This window comes from Pseudorasbora parva, chromosome 16 (assembly GCF_024679245.1).
Source record: "Pseudorasbora parva isolate DD20220531a chromosome 16, ASM2467924v1, whole genome shotgun sequence".
NCBI classification, from domain to species: domain Eukaryota; kingdom Metazoa; phylum Chordata; class Actinopteri; order Cypriniformes; family Gobionidae; genus Pseudorasbora; species Pseudorasbora parva.
In genome coordinates, this window is record NC_090187.1 from 45,506,052 (window position 1) to 45,526,051 (window position 20,000).

The 20,000-nt window shown below is 43.6% G+C and overlaps 1 protein-coding gene across 2 annotated transcripts in view; it reads right to left on the reverse strand.

Moving 5' to 3' along the window:
- The window catches only part of trpm7 (transient receptor potential cation channel, subfamily M, member 7), a 109,628-nt gene that overhangs the window by 54,710 nt on the left and 34,918 nt on the right, over positions 1-20,000 (reverse strand). The window contains exons 16-26 of one of the 2 annotated variants that reach the window (XM_067419171.1): positions 18,846-19,123; positions 17,728-17,956; positions 14,230-14,379; positions 13,243-13,386; positions 11,643-11,771; positions 10,555-10,806; positions 7,167-7,341; positions 5,939-6,071; positions 4,714-4,898; positions 3,409-3,541; positions 1,182-1,717 (exon numbers count right to left, since the gene is read on the reverse strand). The exons of the other annotated variant lie outside the window; for it this stretch is intronic. Coding sequence (XP_067275272.1) covers positions 1,182-1,717; positions 3,409-3,541; positions 4,714-4,898; positions 5,939-6,071; positions 7,167-7,341; positions 10,555-10,806; positions 11,643-11,771; positions 13,243-13,386; positions 14,230-14,379; positions 17,728-17,956; positions 18,846-19,123 — 2,344 coding nt within the window. The remainder of the gene's footprint in view (positions 1-1,181; positions 1,718-3,408; positions 3,542-4,713; positions 4,899-5,938; positions 6,072-7,166; positions 7,342-10,554; positions 10,807-11,642; positions 11,772-13,242; positions 13,387-14,229; positions 14,380-17,727; positions 17,957-18,845; positions 19,124-20,000) is intronic. 2 annotated transcript variants of the gene reach the window in all.

Sequence of the window (20,000 nt, forward strand, 5' to 3'; positions counted from 1 at the left end):
TACAAACGTTTAAGAGGTCTATATATAGGTTAACAGTACATTAACATGCAAATAATCGGTATTGGTATCGGTTACAAAAAAAAACCTATCAGTCGATCACTAGCCGTAACACACACAGGGGTTATGCAGAGGGTCAAGGGTCACGGTTAGGACAGGGGGTGTCATATATCCCTGATATCCCAGTGGAGGACCGAAGCCAAACCTCCGCTCCGCTGCCCGATTCGGTGCAGTGCGAGTCTGCAGCGTCCATCTTTCTGCAGGCTCCGGGGCCAGAGCTCAGGGGCCCGAGGGAGACCCGGGAGGGGCGTGTTTCTGTCGGGCCGATCTGACCCTCTGACCTCATCATCATCATCATCATCTTCATCATCAGAGAAGGCTTCATTCACATATCCCTCACACTCCACCTCAATGTTAATAGGCCCCACTGAGTCTGGTTTCTCCCAAGGTTTATTTTTCTCCATCATGCCCTGATGGAGTTTCGGTTCCTTGCCACTGTCGCCTTTGGCTTGGCTTGCTCAGTTGGGGACACAAACATTTCAACTAAAGTTTTCAACTAAATACCCAAAGAAAATCAGTTTATTACACTGCAAAAAATGCTCTTCTTCTTTAGTATTTTTGTCTTGTTTCTAGTCTAAATATCAAAAAATTCTTACATTAAGAAGTATTTACTAGACAAGCAAAAGTAATTGTCTTGTTTTGGGAAAAATAACTCCAAATGAAGAGAGTTTTTGCTTAAAATAAGATAAATAATCTGCCAATGGGGTGAGAAAAATAATCTTAATTCAAACAGAAAACTAGATAATTTTTTATTTGATTTATTTTTGATAATTTTTGAATAATTTAGTTATTTTTCCCCAAAAACAAGACAATTACTTTTGCTCGTCTAGTAAATACTTCTTGTTTTAAGAATTTTTAGGTCTTTGGACTCGAAACAAGACAAAAATACTGAGTAAGAAGGGCATTTTTTAAAGTGTAGGTCTTAACGAATTGTATAAACTATAATACTGCTCAGCCAAAATGATGATAAATTAAAATAAGCTGATAACATCACCGTTTCTCATTCTGCTGCAGTATTGTTCTGTTTAACACTGAAGCTGCTTTGACACAATCGGCTTTGTAAAAGCGCGATATACTGTAAATAAAGTTGATCAGGAGATGATGATGACCCTCCTCATACTCACCCACGAAGGCCCCGAACTCTTCGGTCTGCGCTGAGAGATGAGAGTCTGCGATCTGCAGCGGCGTGCTAACGAAGAACGACGCCGCCGGCGCGCTAACGAGATCTCCGCGCGGGGAGCGTCTGAGCGAGAGTGTGCGCGTGAAGGACTGCGGGAAGGCACAGCTGGAGGATCCAGAGAATGGAGCGCGAGGCCCCGCCCCTTCAGCTCCCCTTGGCTCCGCCCCCTCGGCTCCGCCCCCAAACAGCGACTCTGCGATGCTAACGGCGGGCGGCAGGAATCCCACTAGCGCGCTTGACTTCGAGTGTATTGTCCCGTCGGGCACCAGATTCTTGGACACGCTGAGCTCGCGCGTGATCTGGTTGTGCACTTTGCTAGCCTCGGACGCGCGCTGGGCTGTTAGCGCCTTTAGCGTGTCCACCGTTAGCGCGGATAGATCCTGCAGGTGTCCGATCTGAGAGTCCAGCGTGTGCAGAGAACGCTTGATGAAGTTCACTTTGTTTCCGACCTCCTTCAGCTGCACACACATCGTTTCCACCCTAAAACACACACACACACAATCCCACATTTATCCTCATGCTTTGGACACGCACCACATTTATGAGTTTAAACGCCAACTAAAGGGTTACTTCAGGGATTTAGTAGCCTGGGTGAACTACAGTGAGTGAGGGCGGTGCTAAGAGACGCTGTTCAGCCAATCACGACCAGAGGCGGGCATTAACTACAGTGAGTGAGGGCGGGGCTAAGAGACGCTGTTCAGCCAATCACGACCAGAGGCGGGCATTAACTACAGTGAATGAGGGCGGGGCTAAGAGACGCTGTTCAGCCAATCACGACCAGAGGCGGGCATTAACTACAGTGAGTGAGGGCGGTGCTAAGAGACGCTGTTCAGCCAATCACGACCAGAGGCGGGCATTAACTACAGTGAGTGAGGGCGGGGCTAAGAGACGCTGTTCAGCCAATCACGACCAGAGGCGGGCATTAACTACAGTGAATGAGGGCGGGGCTAAGAGACGCTGTTCATCCAATCACGACCAGAGGTGGGCATTAACTACAGTGAGTGAGGGCGGGGCTAAGAGACGCTGTTCATCCAATCACGACCAGAGGCGGGCATTAACTACAGTGAGTGAGGGCGGGGCTAAGAGACGCTGTTCAGCCAATCCCGACCAGAGGCGGGCATTAACTACAGTGAGTGAGGGCAGGGCTAAGAGACGCTGTTCAGCCAATCACGACCAGAGGCGGGCATTTACTACAGTGAGTGAGGGCGGGGCTAAGAGACGCTGTTCATCCAATCACGACCAGAGGCGGGCATTAACTACAGTGAGTGAGGGCAGGGCTAAGAGACGCTGTTCAGCCAATCCCGACCAGAGGCGGGCATTAACTACAGTGAGTGAGGGCGGGGCTAAGAGACGCTGTTCAGCCAATCCCGACCAGAGGCGGGCATTAACTACAGTGAGTGAGGGCGGGGCTAAGAGACGCTGTTCAGCCAATCCCGACCAGAGGCGGGCATTAACTACAGTGAGTGAGGGCGGGGCTAAGAGACGCTGTTCAGCCAATCCCGACCAGAGGCGGGCATTAACTACAGTGAGTGAGGGCGGGGCTAAGAGACGCTGTTCATCCAATCACGACCAGAGGCGGGCATTAACTACAGTGAGTGAGGGCAGGGCTAAGAGACGCTGTTCAGCCAATCCCGACCAGAGGCAGGCATTATGCAAAATAGTCACAAAAAAAGCTTTTCGGGGTAGTTCTCCGGAAAAAAAGCTGTTGTGTTATTTTGGCTAAGTTGCTGCTAAAATTGGCATATCTGGGTCTATATATCCCATAATTGAGGTCACTTTATCACGCGGACATGGAAAACAACCGGCGGGAAAACCGCAGACTTGGCAACACAGTGCAGTTGAGTTCTGTTGACATTTATAACGTTATGCGTCGCTCCGCTGCTCTGATTGGTTGTCGGTCTGTCCAATCGAGGTCTTTCCTGGTTGGGTTAAACACGCCCCATTATCACAGCCCAATGAGCATCAGACTCATATTCTGACGTGAGCTGAGGATGACCACCGCAGACTAGCGATTAGCATATGGCTTTGTATCAGTAGAAACCAGGGAGTATATTCAAATGGTCGTGCTTTTTTGGCAAGAGGCTAAAGACTATCAAATGAGAACTAAACAATCAGTCTGGTATCAGTTTGCATTGCTCATTATCATTACTGAGGTTAGAAATCTTCCAGACCTGTCGGATGTGAGTCTGATTCTCTCCTCACTCCCAGAATGAAACTGATCGTCTTTCTCGTGGAAATACGTCTCTACGCACTGCTCCTCGAAATCGTGCAGCTTCTTCTGGTCCTCCTCGGTCAGGAAGAGCTCTGCGGACACACGGCATCAAATTAGAGCTTTTTAAAACAAACGTGCAAATTAAATAATACCGTATAAGTGAGTAGAGCAAGATCTATGGAAACATGCAAACCATAAAGCGCCCACAATTAAATCATCGCCTTTTGAAATGTAATACTGGCTATATCATGATTTCAGACCTTCTGTAATGATAATAATGCACTATATAGCCAGAAGTGTTGTGCTGTCGCCTCTACACACACATGAGCTCCCCATTGTTAACCCGTGGGGTTTAATCTGGAGTCGGCCCACCCTCTCTCACAGCTCCAGCTCTTCTGGGAAGGCTTTCCTCAAGGTTTAGGAGTGTGTTTATGGGGATTTTTGCCCATTCTTCTAGAAGCTCATTTGTGAGGTCAGGCACTGATGTTGGACGAGAAGGCCTGGCTCTCAGTCTCCGCTCTAATTCATCCCAAAGCTGTTCTATCGGGTTGAGCTCAGGACTCTGTGCAGGCCAGTCCAGTTCCTCCACACCAAACTCCTCATCCATGTCTTTATGGAGCGACGCTTTGTGCACTGGAGCGCAGTCATGCTGGGACAGGAAGCCTCCTCCACCAAACTTTACACTTGGCACAATGCAGTCAGACGAGTCCCGTTCTCCTGGCGACGGCCAAACCCAGACTCGTCCATGGGATTGTCAGACTGAATTGTGATTGGTCGCTCAGAGAACACGTCTCACTGCTCTAGAGTCCAGTGGCGGCTGCTTTACTCCACTGCATCCCACGCTTTTGCTGTTGACTCTGCAGAAAGCTGGAGACTTCTGCGCACTGTGACCCTCAGCATGCGCTGACCCCGCTCTGGGATTGAACACTTCGTGGCTGAGTTGCTGTTGTTCCCAATGGCTTCCTCTTTGTTCTAATCCCACTAACAGTTGAGCGTGGAATATTTAGTAGTGAGGAAATGTCAGGAATGGCCTTATTGCACAGGTGTCAGCCTATCACGGCCCCACGCTTGAGTTCACTGAGCTCCTGAGAGCGACCCATTCTTTCACTAATGTGTGTAGAAGCGTCTGCAGGCCGAGAGCTGGAGTTATACACCTGTGGCCATGAAGAGACTGAACACCTGAACTATAGAGCGGCGTCACAATACTTCTGGCCATATAGTGTACATAGTTTCAGACTTGAAAATCGCGGCGGAGGCACGTTACTTGGTCCGTAGGTGCTGCTGTCCTTCTTCCTCTTCCTGCAGATGGACGACAGGACAGACGCCACATGGCTAAGCAGAATTAGCGGAGGCGGCAGGACGGGCTTGTCATGATAAGCCATGATGAAGTGGTAGCGCTGGTATTTCCACACCAGGTTGGATATGGACTTCACCTGCAGGTACACGTTACTGCGGAGAAACAGCAAGATCAGTTAGCATGTGGAACGGAGAACACACGGTCAGTTAGCATGTGGAACGGAGAACACACGGTCAGTTAGCATGTGGAACGGAGAACACGGTCAGTTAGCATGTGGAACGGAGAACACACGGTCAGTTAGCATGTGGAACGGAGAACACACGGTCAGTTAGCATGTGGAACGGAGAACACACGGTCAGTTAGCATGTGGAACGGAGAACACACGGTCAGTTAGCATGTGGAACGGAGAACACACGGTCAGTTAGCATGTGGAACGGAGAACACACGGTCAGTTAGCATGTCGAACGGAGAACACATGGTCAGTTAGCATGTCGAACGGAGAACACATGGTCAGTTAGCATGTGGAACGGAGAACACGGTCAGTTAGCATGTGGAACGGAGAACACATGGTCAGTTAGCATGTGGAACGGAGAACACACGGTCAGTTAGCATGTGGAACGGAGAACACATGGTCAGTTAGCATGTGGAACGGAGAACACACGGTCAGTTAGCATGTGGAACGGAGAACACATGGTCAGTTAGCATGTGGAACGGAGAACACACGGTCAGTTAGCATGTAGAACGGAGAACACATGGTCACTTAGCATGTGGAACGGAGAACACATGGTCAGTTAGCATGTGGAACGGAGAACACACGGTCAGTTAGCATGTTGAATGGCGAACGCGCTCAGTTAGCATGTCGAACAGAGAACACAAAGTCAGTTAGCATGTCGAATGGCGAATGCGCTCAGTTAGCATGTCGAATGCGCTCAGTTAGCATGTCGAATGCGCTCAGTTAGCATGTCGAATGCGCTCAGTTAGCATGTCGAATGGCGAATGCGCTCAGTTAGCATGTCGAATGGCGAATGCGCTCAGTTAGCATGTCGAATGCGCTCAGTTAGCATGTCGAATGCGCTCAGTTAGCATGTCGAATGCGCTCAGTTAGCATGTCGAATGCGCTCAGTTAGCATGTCGAATGCGCTCAGTTAGCATGTCGAATGCGCTCAGTTAGCATGTGCGGCGGGTCACTCACTTGAAGAAGGCGATGAGCAAGTTGACCATCAGTATGTACTGGACGAACAGATAGACGGCCTGCAGCAGCGGTGTTAGCCACACACCCGTATCACACAGCTTCCTAGCGTGTTCCTCGCTTGAGTTCGCACACACTGCAAACACACACACACACACACACACATTACATGACTGATGCTAATGACAACACTAGTATTACCGTGGTTGCCCGGATCCAATAACTAACATCAACATACAACTTTTAAATGTTGACATTAATCAGAGGTGGACAGTCCCTGAATACATTTACTTAAGTTCACTGTTTGAGTCTCTGTTCTTTACTGGAGTATTATTTTTTCTGTAATCTTCTGACTTTAACTTCACTCCATCTGAAAGACAAATATCGTCCTCTTTACTCCACTACATTTCTATCAAGGTCCTCGAAGTGGAAAGTCGTTTCTGTCGCAGCTTTGAAAGTCAGTGATGATTTTTTTCTTCTTTAAAAGGTGTTTGGGTTTTTGCAGAAAGCCTTTCAGGAATCACTCTTGTAGAGTCTCGTGAAGTTCAATGATTTCACAGCATTTATTAAACACTGATTTATAGTTTAGAGCAAAATGGAAGAAGACGGATGTCCAAATGCTCATTTAGTGGAGGATTCACATAAACAAAGTTGATTCTGTCTTCAGTGAAGGTGAACAGTGTGAGAATATCAGATGTGTATCAGTGTATTGGATCCGTGCATTCGGCCTTAAAGTGACAGCAGCTTTGTAACTTTTCTACAAGTATTTAAATGAGTTTAAGTTAGTCGTCTGCTAGTGTGTCAGATGGAGTGTCACTGACTGGCTTAAACCATGATGGCATAATGTGCATTTAGACAACTATAATACAATAATGCGGCGACATAAAGAAGGACATTTACTTTTGATACTTAAGTACTTTTGAAATCAAATACTTCTGTAGTTTTACTCCAGTAAAAATCAGTTTACAACTTTCACTCGTAACGGAGTCATATTCGACCAGTAGTGCTTTAACTTTTACTCTAGTAATGAAGTTGTGTAGTTTGTCCAGCTCAGCTCTGTAGATGTGTTGTTCATTGTTAGATCATCTGAATTAATGTTAACAAATGGAACCTTATTGTAAAGTGAAAGGGAGTGTTTAAGTGTGTTTGATTGTGATGTTAGATAAATGTTATGTTAATGCTAGTTACACCAGCTGTTTTTGTTCTGTGTGCGAGTCTCCAGGGGTTTTACCGTCAATCTCGTACGCGTAAACTTCACCATACATCATCCAGTAAGGCTGGAAAACCACATCTCTGGCCAAAGTCCATGAAGGATCCTCATTAGGGTACAAAATAGCTTTACGAGGAACCCCGAAACTCAGCAGCACAACAGCCATAATGACCACGATATAGAACATGTTGGCCACCTGCGGACAGAGCGAACAAACACACTATCAACGTGTACTCAACACCACATGTGCTCACGAGCAGTGATGGGAAAGTTTATTTTTAAAGTAACGCATTATGATACTGTGTTACTTCCTAAAAAGTAACTAATTACATTACTTAGCTACTTATTTGTAATCAGATTACTTTTGATGTAACGAGTAAAGTAACAAACTAAAAGTAACGGCATTACGTAATCAGATTACTGTTCTTACTTTACTCTTACATCAGAAGTAATCTGATTACGTAATGTTGTTACTTGTAGTGCGTTACTTTACTCGTTACATCAAAAGTAATCTGATTACGTAATGCTGTTACTTGTAGTGCTTTACTTTACTCGTTACATCAAAAGTAATCTGATTGCGTAATGCTGTTACTTGTAGTGCATTACTTTACTCGTTACATCAAAAGTAATCTGATTGCGTAATGCTGTTAATTGTAGTGCTTTACTTTACTCGTTACATCAAAAGTAATCTGATTGCGTAATGCTGTTACTTGTAGTGCGTTACTTTACTCGTTACATCAAAAGTAATCTGATTACATAATGCTGTTACTTGTAGTGCGTTACTTTACTCGTTACATCAAAAGTAATCTGATTGCGTAATGCTGTTACTTGTAGCGCGTTACTTTACTCGTTACATCAAAAGTAATCTGATTACATAATGCTGTTACTTGTAGTGCGTTACTTTACTCGTTACATCAAAAGTAATCTGATTGCGTAATGCTGTTACTTGTAGTGCATTACTTTACTCGTTACATCAAAAGTAATCTGATTACGTAATGCTGTTACTTGTAGTGCTTTACTTTACTCGTTACATCAAAAGTAATCTGATTACGTAATGCTGTTACTTGTAGTGCGTTACTTTACTCGTTACATCAAAAGTAATCTGATTACATAATGCTGTTACTTGTAGTGCGTTACTTTACTCGTTACATCAAAAGTAATCTGATTACGTAATGCTGTTACTTGTAGTGCTTTACTTTACTCGTTACATCAAAAGTAATCTAATGCTGTTACTTGTAGTGCGTTACTTTACTCGTTACATCAAAAGTAATCCGATTACGTAATGCTTTACTTTACTCGTTACATCAAAAGTAATCTGATTACGTAATGCTGTTACTTGTAGTGCTTTACTTTACTCGTTACATCAAAAATAATCTGATTACGTAATGCTGTTACTTGTAGTGCGTTACTTTACTCGTCTCATCAAAAGTAATCTGATTACGTAATGCTGTTACTTGTAGTGCGTTACTTTACTCGTTACATCAAAAGTAATCTGATTGCGTAATGCTGTTACTTGTAGTGCGTTACTTTACTCGTTACATCAAAAGTAATCCGATTACGTAATGCTGTTACTTGTAGTGCTTTACTCGTTACATCAAAAGTAATCTGATTACGTAATGCTGTTACTTGTAGTGCTTTACTTTACTCGTTACATCAAAAGTAATCTGATTACGTAATGCTGTTACTTGTAGTGCGTTACTTTACTCGTCTCATCAAATGTAATCTGATTACGTAATGCTGTTACTTGTAGTGCGTTACTTTACTCGTTACATCAAAAGTAATCTAATTACGTAATGCTGTTACTTGTAGTGCGTTACTTTACTCGTTACATCAAAAGTAATCCGATTACGTAATGCTGTTACTTGTAGTGCGTTACTTTACTCGTTACATCAAAAGTAATCTGATTACATAATGCTGTTACTTGTAGTGCGTTACTTTACTCGTTACATCAAAAGTAATCTGATTGCGTAATGCTGTTACTTGTAGTGCGTTACTTTACTCGTTACATCAAAAGTAATCTGATTACATAATGCTGTTACTTGTAGTGCGTTACTTTACTCGTTACATCAAAAGTAATCTGATTGCGTAATGCTGTTACTTGTAGTGCATTACTTTACTCGTTACATCAAAAGTAATCTGATTACGTAATGCTGTTACTTGTAGTGCTTTACTTTACTCGTTACATCAAAAGTAATCTGATTACGTAATGCTGTTACTTGTAGTGCGTTACTTTACTCGTTACATCAAAAGTAATCTGATTACATAATGCTGTTACTTGTAGTGCGTTACTTTACTCGTTACATCAAAAGTAATCTGATTACGTAATGCTGTTACTTGTAGTGCTTTACTTTACTCGTTACATCAAAAGTAATCTAATGCTGTTACTTGTAGTGCGTTACTTTACTCGTTACATCAAAAGTAATCCGATTACGTAATGCTGTTACTTGTAGTGCTTTACTCGTTACATCAAAAGTAATCTGATTACGTAATGCTGTTACTTGTAGTGCTTTACTTTACTCGTTACATCAAAAATAATCTGATTACGTAATGCTGTTACTTGTAGTGCGTTACTTTACTCGTCTCATCAAAAGTAATCTGATTACGTAATGCTGTTACTTGTAGTGCGTTACTTTACTCGTTACATCAAAAGTAATCTGATTGCGTAATGCTGTTACTTGTAGTGCGTTACTTTACTCGTTACATCAAAAGTAATCCGATTACGTAATGCTGTTACTTGTAGTGCTTTACTCGTTACATCAAAAGTAATCTGATTACGTAATGCTGTTACTTGTAGTGCTTTACTTTACTCGTTACATCAAAAGTAATCTGATTACGTAATGCTGTTACTTGTAGTGCGTTACTTTACTCGTCTCATCAAATGTAATCTGATTACGTAATGCTGTTACTTGTAGTGCGTTACTTTACTCGTTACATCAAAAGTAATCTAATTACGTAATGCTGTTACTTGTAGTGCGTTACTTTACTCGTTACATCAAAAGTAATCCGATTACGTAATGCTGTTACTTGTAGTGCGTTACTTTACTCGTCTCATCAAAAGTAATCTGATTACGTAATGCTGTTACTTGTAGTGCGTTACTTTACTCGTCTCATCAAAAGTAATCTGATTGCGTAATTCTGTTACTTGTAGTGCGTTACTTTACTCGTTACATCAAAAGTAATCCGATTACATAATGCTGTTACTTGTAGTGCGTTACTTTACTCGTTACATCAAAAGTAATCTGATTGCGTAATTCTGTTACTTGTAGTGCGTTACTTTACTCGTTACATCAAAAGTAATCTGATTACGTAATGCTGTTACTTGTAGTGCGTTACTTTACTCGTTACATCAAAAGTAATCTGATTACGTAATGCTGTTACTTGTAGTGCGTTACTGTTCACAAGCTCTCACCATCTTCCCAATCATCATGACGTACGGTCCCGCCTGCTGATTGACAGCCAGAATATCCAGCAGCCGCACGAACCAGAAGATGATGTTCAGACAGTACACGATCCGGCCCGTGATAAACACGTTACCAGTGCCGAAGCGCAGACCGAAACCCACAAAGAACATCAGGATGGCCACAAAGTCAGAAATGTTGAAGTAGTCGCTGAACCACACTTTAATCTTCTGACTGATTTTCCCTCCTTCAGACATGAACATCTAGAGACGAACGCACAGACAACAGGATTAAACGCTCAGATGAAACCCGCTGGACTTTCTGATATGCATCAGAACACACACACGCACACACAAACACACACACGTTTGTTTTTGTGACATATGGGGACTCTCCATAGGCGTAATGGTTTTTATACTGTACAAACCGTATTTTCTATCCCCTTACACTGCCCCTAAACCTACCCATCACACACACACACACACACACACACACACACACACACACACACACACACACACACACACTGCCCCTAAACCTACCCATCACACACACACACACACACTGCCCCTAAACCTACCCATCACACACACACACACACACACACTGCCCCTAAACCTACCCATCACACACACACACACACACACACACACACACACACACACACACACACACACACACACACACACTGCCCCTAAACCTACCCATCACACACACACACACACACACACACACACAGGCACACGCACACACACACACACACACACACACACACACACACACTGCCCCTAAATCTACCCATCACACACACACACACACACTGCCCCTAAACCTACCCATCACACACACACACACACACACACACACACACACACACACACACACACACACACACACACACACACACACACACACATTCTGCATTTTTACTTTCTCATAAAAACTCCTCCTGTGTGATTTATAAGCCTTTTGTAAAGTGGGGCCATGGGTAATGTCCTCATATTTCACCCTCTCCTGTAATACCTGTGTCATACCCATGGCATTATACACATTTTTGTCCTCATATGTCACAAAAACATGCCCCCACACACACACAAACCTCTCGTATCTTCTCCACCGCGAGCGTGAAGATGTACAAAATGACGACCCATTCCTGAGGAGACGGAAACGGCTCCATTTTCACCAACACCACGTATGAATACAGCATCAGGAACCCCAGATAAAAGAGCTGCAACATGCACAATTACACACATTATATATATAAATATACACACACACACACCAGACATTTTTCCTGTCTCAGTCAGAAATCTTAACTAAGGTATTGAGGTATATTATCTATTTATATGGGTAGATGTTTTAGGTATGGTATTTCCCTGGTCTATGTGTGTGTGTGTGTGTGTACTTTACTGTGATTAGTGTGTTTTATGTGTAGATTTATAAGATTGTCGGCGTCAAAGATGAATTGCTGTCCAGGAAACTGAACAGACAATAAAGTTTACCTAACCTAACCTAAATACATTTGATCGTGTTACCAAATGCTGTGTTCAATTTTCTGAGTTTTCAGATTGATTACAAATGTGATTTAATGTGGTCATTTTAATTTATTAACCCAAAATTCTGTAACATTCTGCCTAATTCCATTTTAACACTGCAAAAAAAGTGTTTTTGCTTAAAATAAGATAAATAATCTGCCAATGGGTGAGAAAAATAATCTTAATTCAAACAGAAAACAAGATTATTTTTCTCACCCCATTGGCAGATTATTTATCTTATTTTAAGCAAAAACTCTCTTCATTTTGAGTTATTTTCCCCAAAACAAGACAATTACTTTTGCTTGTCTAGTAAATACTTACAAATAATAATTTTTAGATATTTTGACGAGAAACAAGACAAAAATACTGAGTAAGAAGAGCATTGTTTGCAGTGTGTGACTGGATTCCTCCTCATTTTCTGCGTCACAGAACTCGTGCGGCTCAAGTGTCAGTCGTGTTTTGATCTGATTGCTCAAGAACGGTTTAAAGCGATCAAAGAGTCATGATGATTCAGATCACACACACAAAACAATCATTATTCGCATTTCAGGACATCTTTAATAATTCACATTCACCTCAACACACTTCAGCTTATGAGAAACAGCAGGTGAATGATCAACCAGTGCTCTCTCTCTCTCACGCACACACACACACTCTCGCACACACTCTAGCACGCACACACTCTTGCACACACTCTCGCGCACACACACACACACACACACACACTGCCCCTAAACCTACCCATCACAGGAAACATTCTGCATTTTTACATTTTCAAAAAAACATAATTTAGTATGTTTATGAATCCAGGCTGGTGATCTTTTGGACATTTGGTATATAATGTTATATAAACAAATTCTCACACAAACACACACACACACACACACACACACACACACACACACACACACACACACACACACACACACACACACACACACACACACACACACACACACACACACACAGGGTTGAAATGTCACTAGTAAACCTTCCACTCGTTCTGTGATGTTTATCTGTGAGTTTATGCAGGGACGAGTGTCTCTGATACTATCACATGTGAACAACAACCCAGAACACTTATTAAAGAGCTGGAAATCACACACACACACACACACTCTCTCACACACAGATCCGAGAGCGTGAGAAAAGAGTCATACGTACCGTGTTGAACCAGAACTTGACGATGGGCGCGTGGTAAAACGCGTAGAACTTGCGTGTGATGGGTAATCGGCGCGAACGGACGTGGACCTCTGATTCGCTTTTAATTTCTGCGTTCTCGTTCACACGCACTTCCTTAAACACATCCTGACACACACACACACACACACACACACACACACACACACACACACACACACACACACACACACACAGCTGTCAAAACACACAGGCTGATGTTCCTCACATGGCAAAAAATGCTCTTCTTACTCAGTCATTCTGTCTTGTTTTCAGTCCAAATATCTAACAATTCTTAAATCAAGATGCATTTACTAGATCAGTAAAACGACAGGAGATATTTGTTCTTGTTTTGTTGAAAATAAAATCTAAATGAAGAGAGTTTTTGCTTAAAACAGGCAAAATGATCTGCCAATGGGGTGAGAGAAATAATCTGATTTCTGATTGAAATCTTGTTTCTTGTTTCCGTCCCAATCAGAAATCAGATTATTTCTCTCACCCCATTGGCAGATCATTTTGCCTGTTTTAAACAAAAACTCTCTTCATTTAGATTTTATTTTCAACAAAACAAGAAAAAATATCTCATGTCGTTTTACTGATCTAGTAAATGCATCTTCATTTAAGAATATTTAGATATTTAGACTGGAAACAAGACAACATGACTGAGTAAGGAGAGCGTTTTCTGCAGTGGATTGTCTTCCACAAATATCGAAACATTCCTGAATCCAGAAATCAACTGAGTTTGTGCTTAAACCAAGAACACTCATCTAGCTTTTCCAGTAAATGAATCTATATTTAGAGACGTTTGTGTGTGTGTGCTGGAGAGCAGAAGATCATTTGTTGCAGTGCGATTGTGACACACACACACACACACACTCGTGTAAAGATTGACTATATTTTGAGGATCAATGGGCAGAACGCCGGCCAAGGCACGTTTATCAGAGCTCGAGCATGTTAAATATTTGCGGTTACCATCTGGATGTCGTCGGGGTTCTGTAGGTTGTGCTCGCTGTCCTCCATGCTCTGATGGGCATCCTGCGATTGGGGAATGTGGGACATCTCCGCTTTGGTCTTATACTCCAGCAGAAGGATAGCGGGAGGAACGAGGATGCTCAGGATCACCTGGACAAACACAATCCACGACAATAAAATACAACAGGTTCACTTCCTAATCGAGTACATAAACACCAATCAGGCATAACATTATGAATAACACTGATGATCTCTTCATCACGGCTCCTGTTAGTGGGTGGGATATATTAGGCAGCAAGTGAACATTTCCTCCTCAGAGTTGATGTGTGTGAAGCAGGAGAAATGGGCAAGCGTAAGGATTTGAGCGAGTTTGGCCAGATTGTGACGGCTAGACGACTGGGTCAGAGCATCTCCAAAACTGCAGCTCTTGTGGGCTGTTCCCGGTCTGCAGTGGTCAGTATTTATCAAAAGTGCTCCAAGGAAGGACCAGTGGAGAACCGGCCACAGGGTCATGGGCGGCCAAGGCTCATTGATGACCGTGGGGAGCGAAGGCTGGCCCGTGGGGTCCGATCAAACAGACGAGCTACTGGAGCTCAAACTGCTCCAGAAGTTAATGCTGGTTCTGATAGAAAGCTGGCAGAATACACAGAGCAGCTCAGTTTGAGGCGTATGGACCAGTCAGTGTGACCTCTGACCCCTGACCCCGCCGATGGCCGGGTGTGTGTGTGTGTGTGTGTGGGGGGGGGGGGGGGGGGGGGGGGGGGCACATGGCCCCAGGATGCACTATGGGAAGAAGGCGAGCCGGCGGAGGCAGTGTGATGCTTTGGCCAATGTTCTGCTGGGAAACCTTGGGTCCTCCATCCATGTGGATGTTCCTTTGACACGCTCCACCTACCTAAGCATTGCTGAGACCATGTTCAGCCTTTGATGGAAACGGTATTCTGGTGGCTGTGGCTCTTCCAGCAGGATAATGCTCCTGACACAAAGCACAAATGCTTCAGGAATGGTTTGAGGAGCACAACGACCAGTTTGAGGCGTCGACTCGGCCTCCAGATTCCCCAGATCTCAATCCAATCGAGCATCTGTGGGATGAGCTGAACAAGTCCGATCCACCTCGCCACTTACAGGACTTAAAGGATCTGCTGGTAACATCTTCTAGTGGAGTCCATGCCTCGACCAACACAATATTAGGTCTTAATGTAATGCCTGATCGGTGTATATTAAGAATATTGTCTGCTTGGCTCCTCTTTAGGTCTGATGATTCTGAACACGGACACTAAAATTATAATCTAAGTTATTCAACTAAACATATAATGAATTTATTAGGTCTTCTTTAATTCTATAAACTATAATCCTGATCTGCCAGCATTGTCTCTCTCTGATAAATTAAAATAAGCTGATAACATCACTGTTTACTCCATAGCATATTATAATAATGATGTTTTTGCTAAAAGGGATATTCAAAGAGAAATCAAACGACAAATTAAGGTGGATAAGGCACTATATAAACAAAAAATTGAAGCTAAAATGTTACAGGGAAACTCTAAACAGGCATGGGAAGGCATCCGGACGATGATTAGTATACCACATAAAAGTAAGGGAAATCATAACACAAAAACGACAACTATAGAAGCAATAAACGGAGACTTTGAATTAGCAAATAGGTTAAATCAGTTCTTTTCACGCTTTGAGGATACAAGTGAGGATGAGGATAGTAATAACAATAATAATGAGAGGACTTTCTCGACGGTGATTAATAGTAATTTTCTCATCAAAGAGGCTGAGGTCAAGGAACTGTTTCAAAGATGTAACAGATACAAGAGCCCAGGACCTGATAACATCTGTGGACGAGTGTTAAATAACTGTGCTGAGCAATTTTCAGTTTGTTGTTTCAAACATCTTTAGATCAGCATGTTATACCAACTATATGGAAAACCTCAACTATCATACCTATTCCAAAAAAGAATAAACCAGTAGAGCTTAGTGACTATCGGCCAATTACATTAACCTCTTTGGTGTTTAAAAGCTTTGAAAGGCTTGTTAAACGGTATCTAGTGTCAAAGACACAACATTTAGTGGATTCTTTTCAATTTGCATATCAGCCAAATAAGGGTGTGGATGATGCAATTTTAACATTATTGCATATTATCTACTCACATCTTGAAGGTCCCAAAAATCATGTTAAAATATTATTCGCAGATTTTTCTTCAGCTTTTAATAATATTGTACCATCTATTTTGGTTGAAAGACTAGCCACAGAGTTCTCCGTAGACAGGGGGCTTATTCTTTGGCTGCAGGACTTTTTAAGAAATCGAGTTCAGCGAGTGTGTGTGGGGGACACACTGTCTGAGAAACAGATTACTAATGTTGGATCTCCGCAAGGCTGTGTCCTCTCACCTTTATTGTTTATTTTGTATACGAATAACTGTACAAGTACACATCCAGGGAGATACCTAATTAAATTTGCTGATGATACAGCATTAGATAGTCTCCTTCAGGGGGATGAGGAAAATCACGGACCAGTTTTAAATGAATTTATTTCTTGGTGCGACACTTCAAACCTTAAGTTAAATATTGCAAAAACTAAGGAGATGAGTATTGATTTTAGGAAAGAGTCTTTGATGAGTGTGACTACTATTAAGGGAGAGCCTATTGAGAGTGTTAATGAGTATAAATACCTTGGGGTTGTTTTGGATCACAAGTTGAAGTGGGATAAATGGACTGATGCTGTGTGTATAAAGGGACAGCAAAGAGTATACTTCCTAAGGAAGATGGTGTCATTTAATGTACGTGTCCCAATATTAAGATTGTTTTATAACTCTTTTATTGAAAGTGTCTTGACTTTTTGTATTACCTGCTGGTATGGAAATCTCTCAGTTGTGCTAAAGAGTTCACTAAGGAGAATTATAAGTACTGCAAGTAAGCTAACTGGCATTCCTCTGTCAGGCTTAGAACAAATATATCAAACACGATGTCGGAAGAAAGCAATGAAAATTATATTGGATAATAGGCATCCTCTGTGTAATGAGTTTGAGAGATTACCATCAGGGCGCAGATTTAGAATACCAGTGTTTTTTAAAAATAGGGGGAAAAAATCTTTTATGCCACAAGCAGTTAAAATTTTAAATGAAAAATAGTATTTTTGCAGTGTCTACTGAGCTGGTCTCAGTGATGTTTTTTTTTTATTTTTATTTTTTATTATTATTATTATTTTTTTTATGTTAGTCTTATTGTTTTTTTTCTTTCTTTTTTTTTTTCTTCTTCTTCTGTGTATTATGTGTGTTGTTGTGTTGTGATTACGCATGTGGAAACAATTGCAAACAAATTTCCCCAAGGGGACAATAAAAGTAAAGTAAAGTACAGTCAAGAGCGACTGTACAGCCAAATCTAATTCTGCTGCAGTATTGTCCTGTTTAACACTGAAGCTGCTCTGACACAATCGCCGCTGGAGAAGAGCGATAGAAATAAAGATGACTGATATGAGTGTGATCAGTGTACCTTATACCAGGAGTTCTTGCGCATGTTTAGGCGTCCCATCCACATGTCGGACAGCAGCATCTGAGTGCAGGTGTGAGCCACGAAGGGGCGGAGCCTCGACGACACCGCCAGCTTCAGACAGGTGGAGTTACTCCAGTTCTTCAGCTCGTACGTCAGAAGCTTCATAGCCATCGTCTCATCCTGCCGGAACGACTGCTCCAACAGATCCACGGCCAGCGTGCCGAACTCACTGATCACACACACACACACACACACACACACACACACACACGTTAATTTGTTAAATGTGGGGACATCCCATAGGCGTAATGGCTTTTATACTGTACAAACCATATTTTCTATCCCCATACACTGCCCCTAAACCTACCCATCACACACACACACACACACACACACACACACACACACACACACACACACACACACACACACACACGATCTCACAAACATCTAGAAATTCTTAAATCAAGAAGTATTTACTAGACAAGCAAAATTATTGTCTTGTTTTGGGAAAAAATAACTCAAACTCTCTTCATTTTTCCTCAAAACAAGACAATTACTTTTGCTTGTCTAGTAAATACTTCTTGATTTAAGAATTTCTAGATGTTTGGACTCGAAACAAGACAGAAATACTGAGTAAGAAGAGCATTTTTTGCAGTGTGGATAAGATTAGCATATTTAATCAGCTCCATCTCACAATCTCTCCCCCTCTCTCCATCTCTCCCCCCCTCTCTCTCTCTCCCTCTCTCTCCCTCTCTCCCCCTCTCTCTCTCTCTCTCCATCTCTCCCCCTCTCTCTCTCTCCATCTCTCCCCCCCTCTCTCTCTCCATCTCTCCCCCTCTCTCTCTCCATCTCTCCCCCCCTCTCTCTCTCCATCTCTCTCTCCATCTCTCTCTCTCTCCCCCTCTCTCCATCTCTCCCCCCCTCTCTCTCTCCATCTCTCCCCCCTCTCTCTCTCCATCTCTCCCCCCCTCTCTCTCTCCATCTCTCTCTCTCTCCCCCTCTCTCCCCCTCTCTCTCTCTCCATCTCTCCCCCCCTCTCTCTCTCTCTCTCTCCCCCTCTCCCCCTCTCTCCATCTCTCCCCCTCTCTCCATCTCTCTCTCTCCCCGTCTCTCACCTGGAGTACTCCTTCAGCTCCTCTGAGGTGTCGTCCACGACGTCGCTCTTCTTGGCCTCGTAGCCCATAGAGCGCAGTAGTTTGCAGGCCACGAGGGCTTTGGCTGCGGACTCCTCTCCGTGCTGCCAGAAGAACAGCGCCATCTTCTGGCGCTTCATGAGCACGGCCCACACCAGCAGCTCATTAAAAGGGTAGGGGAAGCGCCGGGTCTCGGGGTCATCGATGTCCACCACCTCCTCTCGGCTCTTCTTCTTCTGCTGCTCCGAGGCCGAGTCCGGCTGGGGGACAACCGGATGATTGAGCGAGCTCATAAACACTCACTCACACACTCACACACTCACTCACTCACACACTCACACACTCACACACTCACACACTCACACACTCACACACTCACACACTCACTCACACACGCACGCACTCACGCACGCACGCACGCACGCACGCACTCACGCACTCACTCACACACTCACACACTCACACACTCACACACTCACACACTCACACACTCACACACACACTCACACACACACTCACACACACACTCACACACACACTCACACACACACTCACACACACACTCACACACACACTCACACTTACACACACACTCACACTTACACACACACTCACACTCACACACTCACACTCACGCACTCACACTCACGCACTCACGCACTCACGCACGCACTCACGCACTCACGCACTCACGCACGCACGCACGCACGCACGCACGCACGCACGCACACACGCACTCACACACGCACTCACACACGCACTCACACACGCACTCACACACGCACTCACACACGCACTCACTCACTCACTCACGCACTCACGCACGCACTCACGCACTCAAACTCACACCTTCTCAAACTCACACCTTCTCAAACTCACACCTTCTCAAACTCACACCTTCTCAAACTCACACCTTCTCAAACTCACACCTTCTCAAACTCACTCACTCACACACACCCTCACACTCACCCTCACACTCACTCTCACTCTCACACTCACTCTCACACTCACTCTCACACTCACTCTCACACTCACTCTCACTCTCACTCTCACTCTCACTCTCACTCTCACACACTCTCACACTCACTCTCACACTCACTCTCACTCTCACACTCACTCTCACACTCACACTCACAC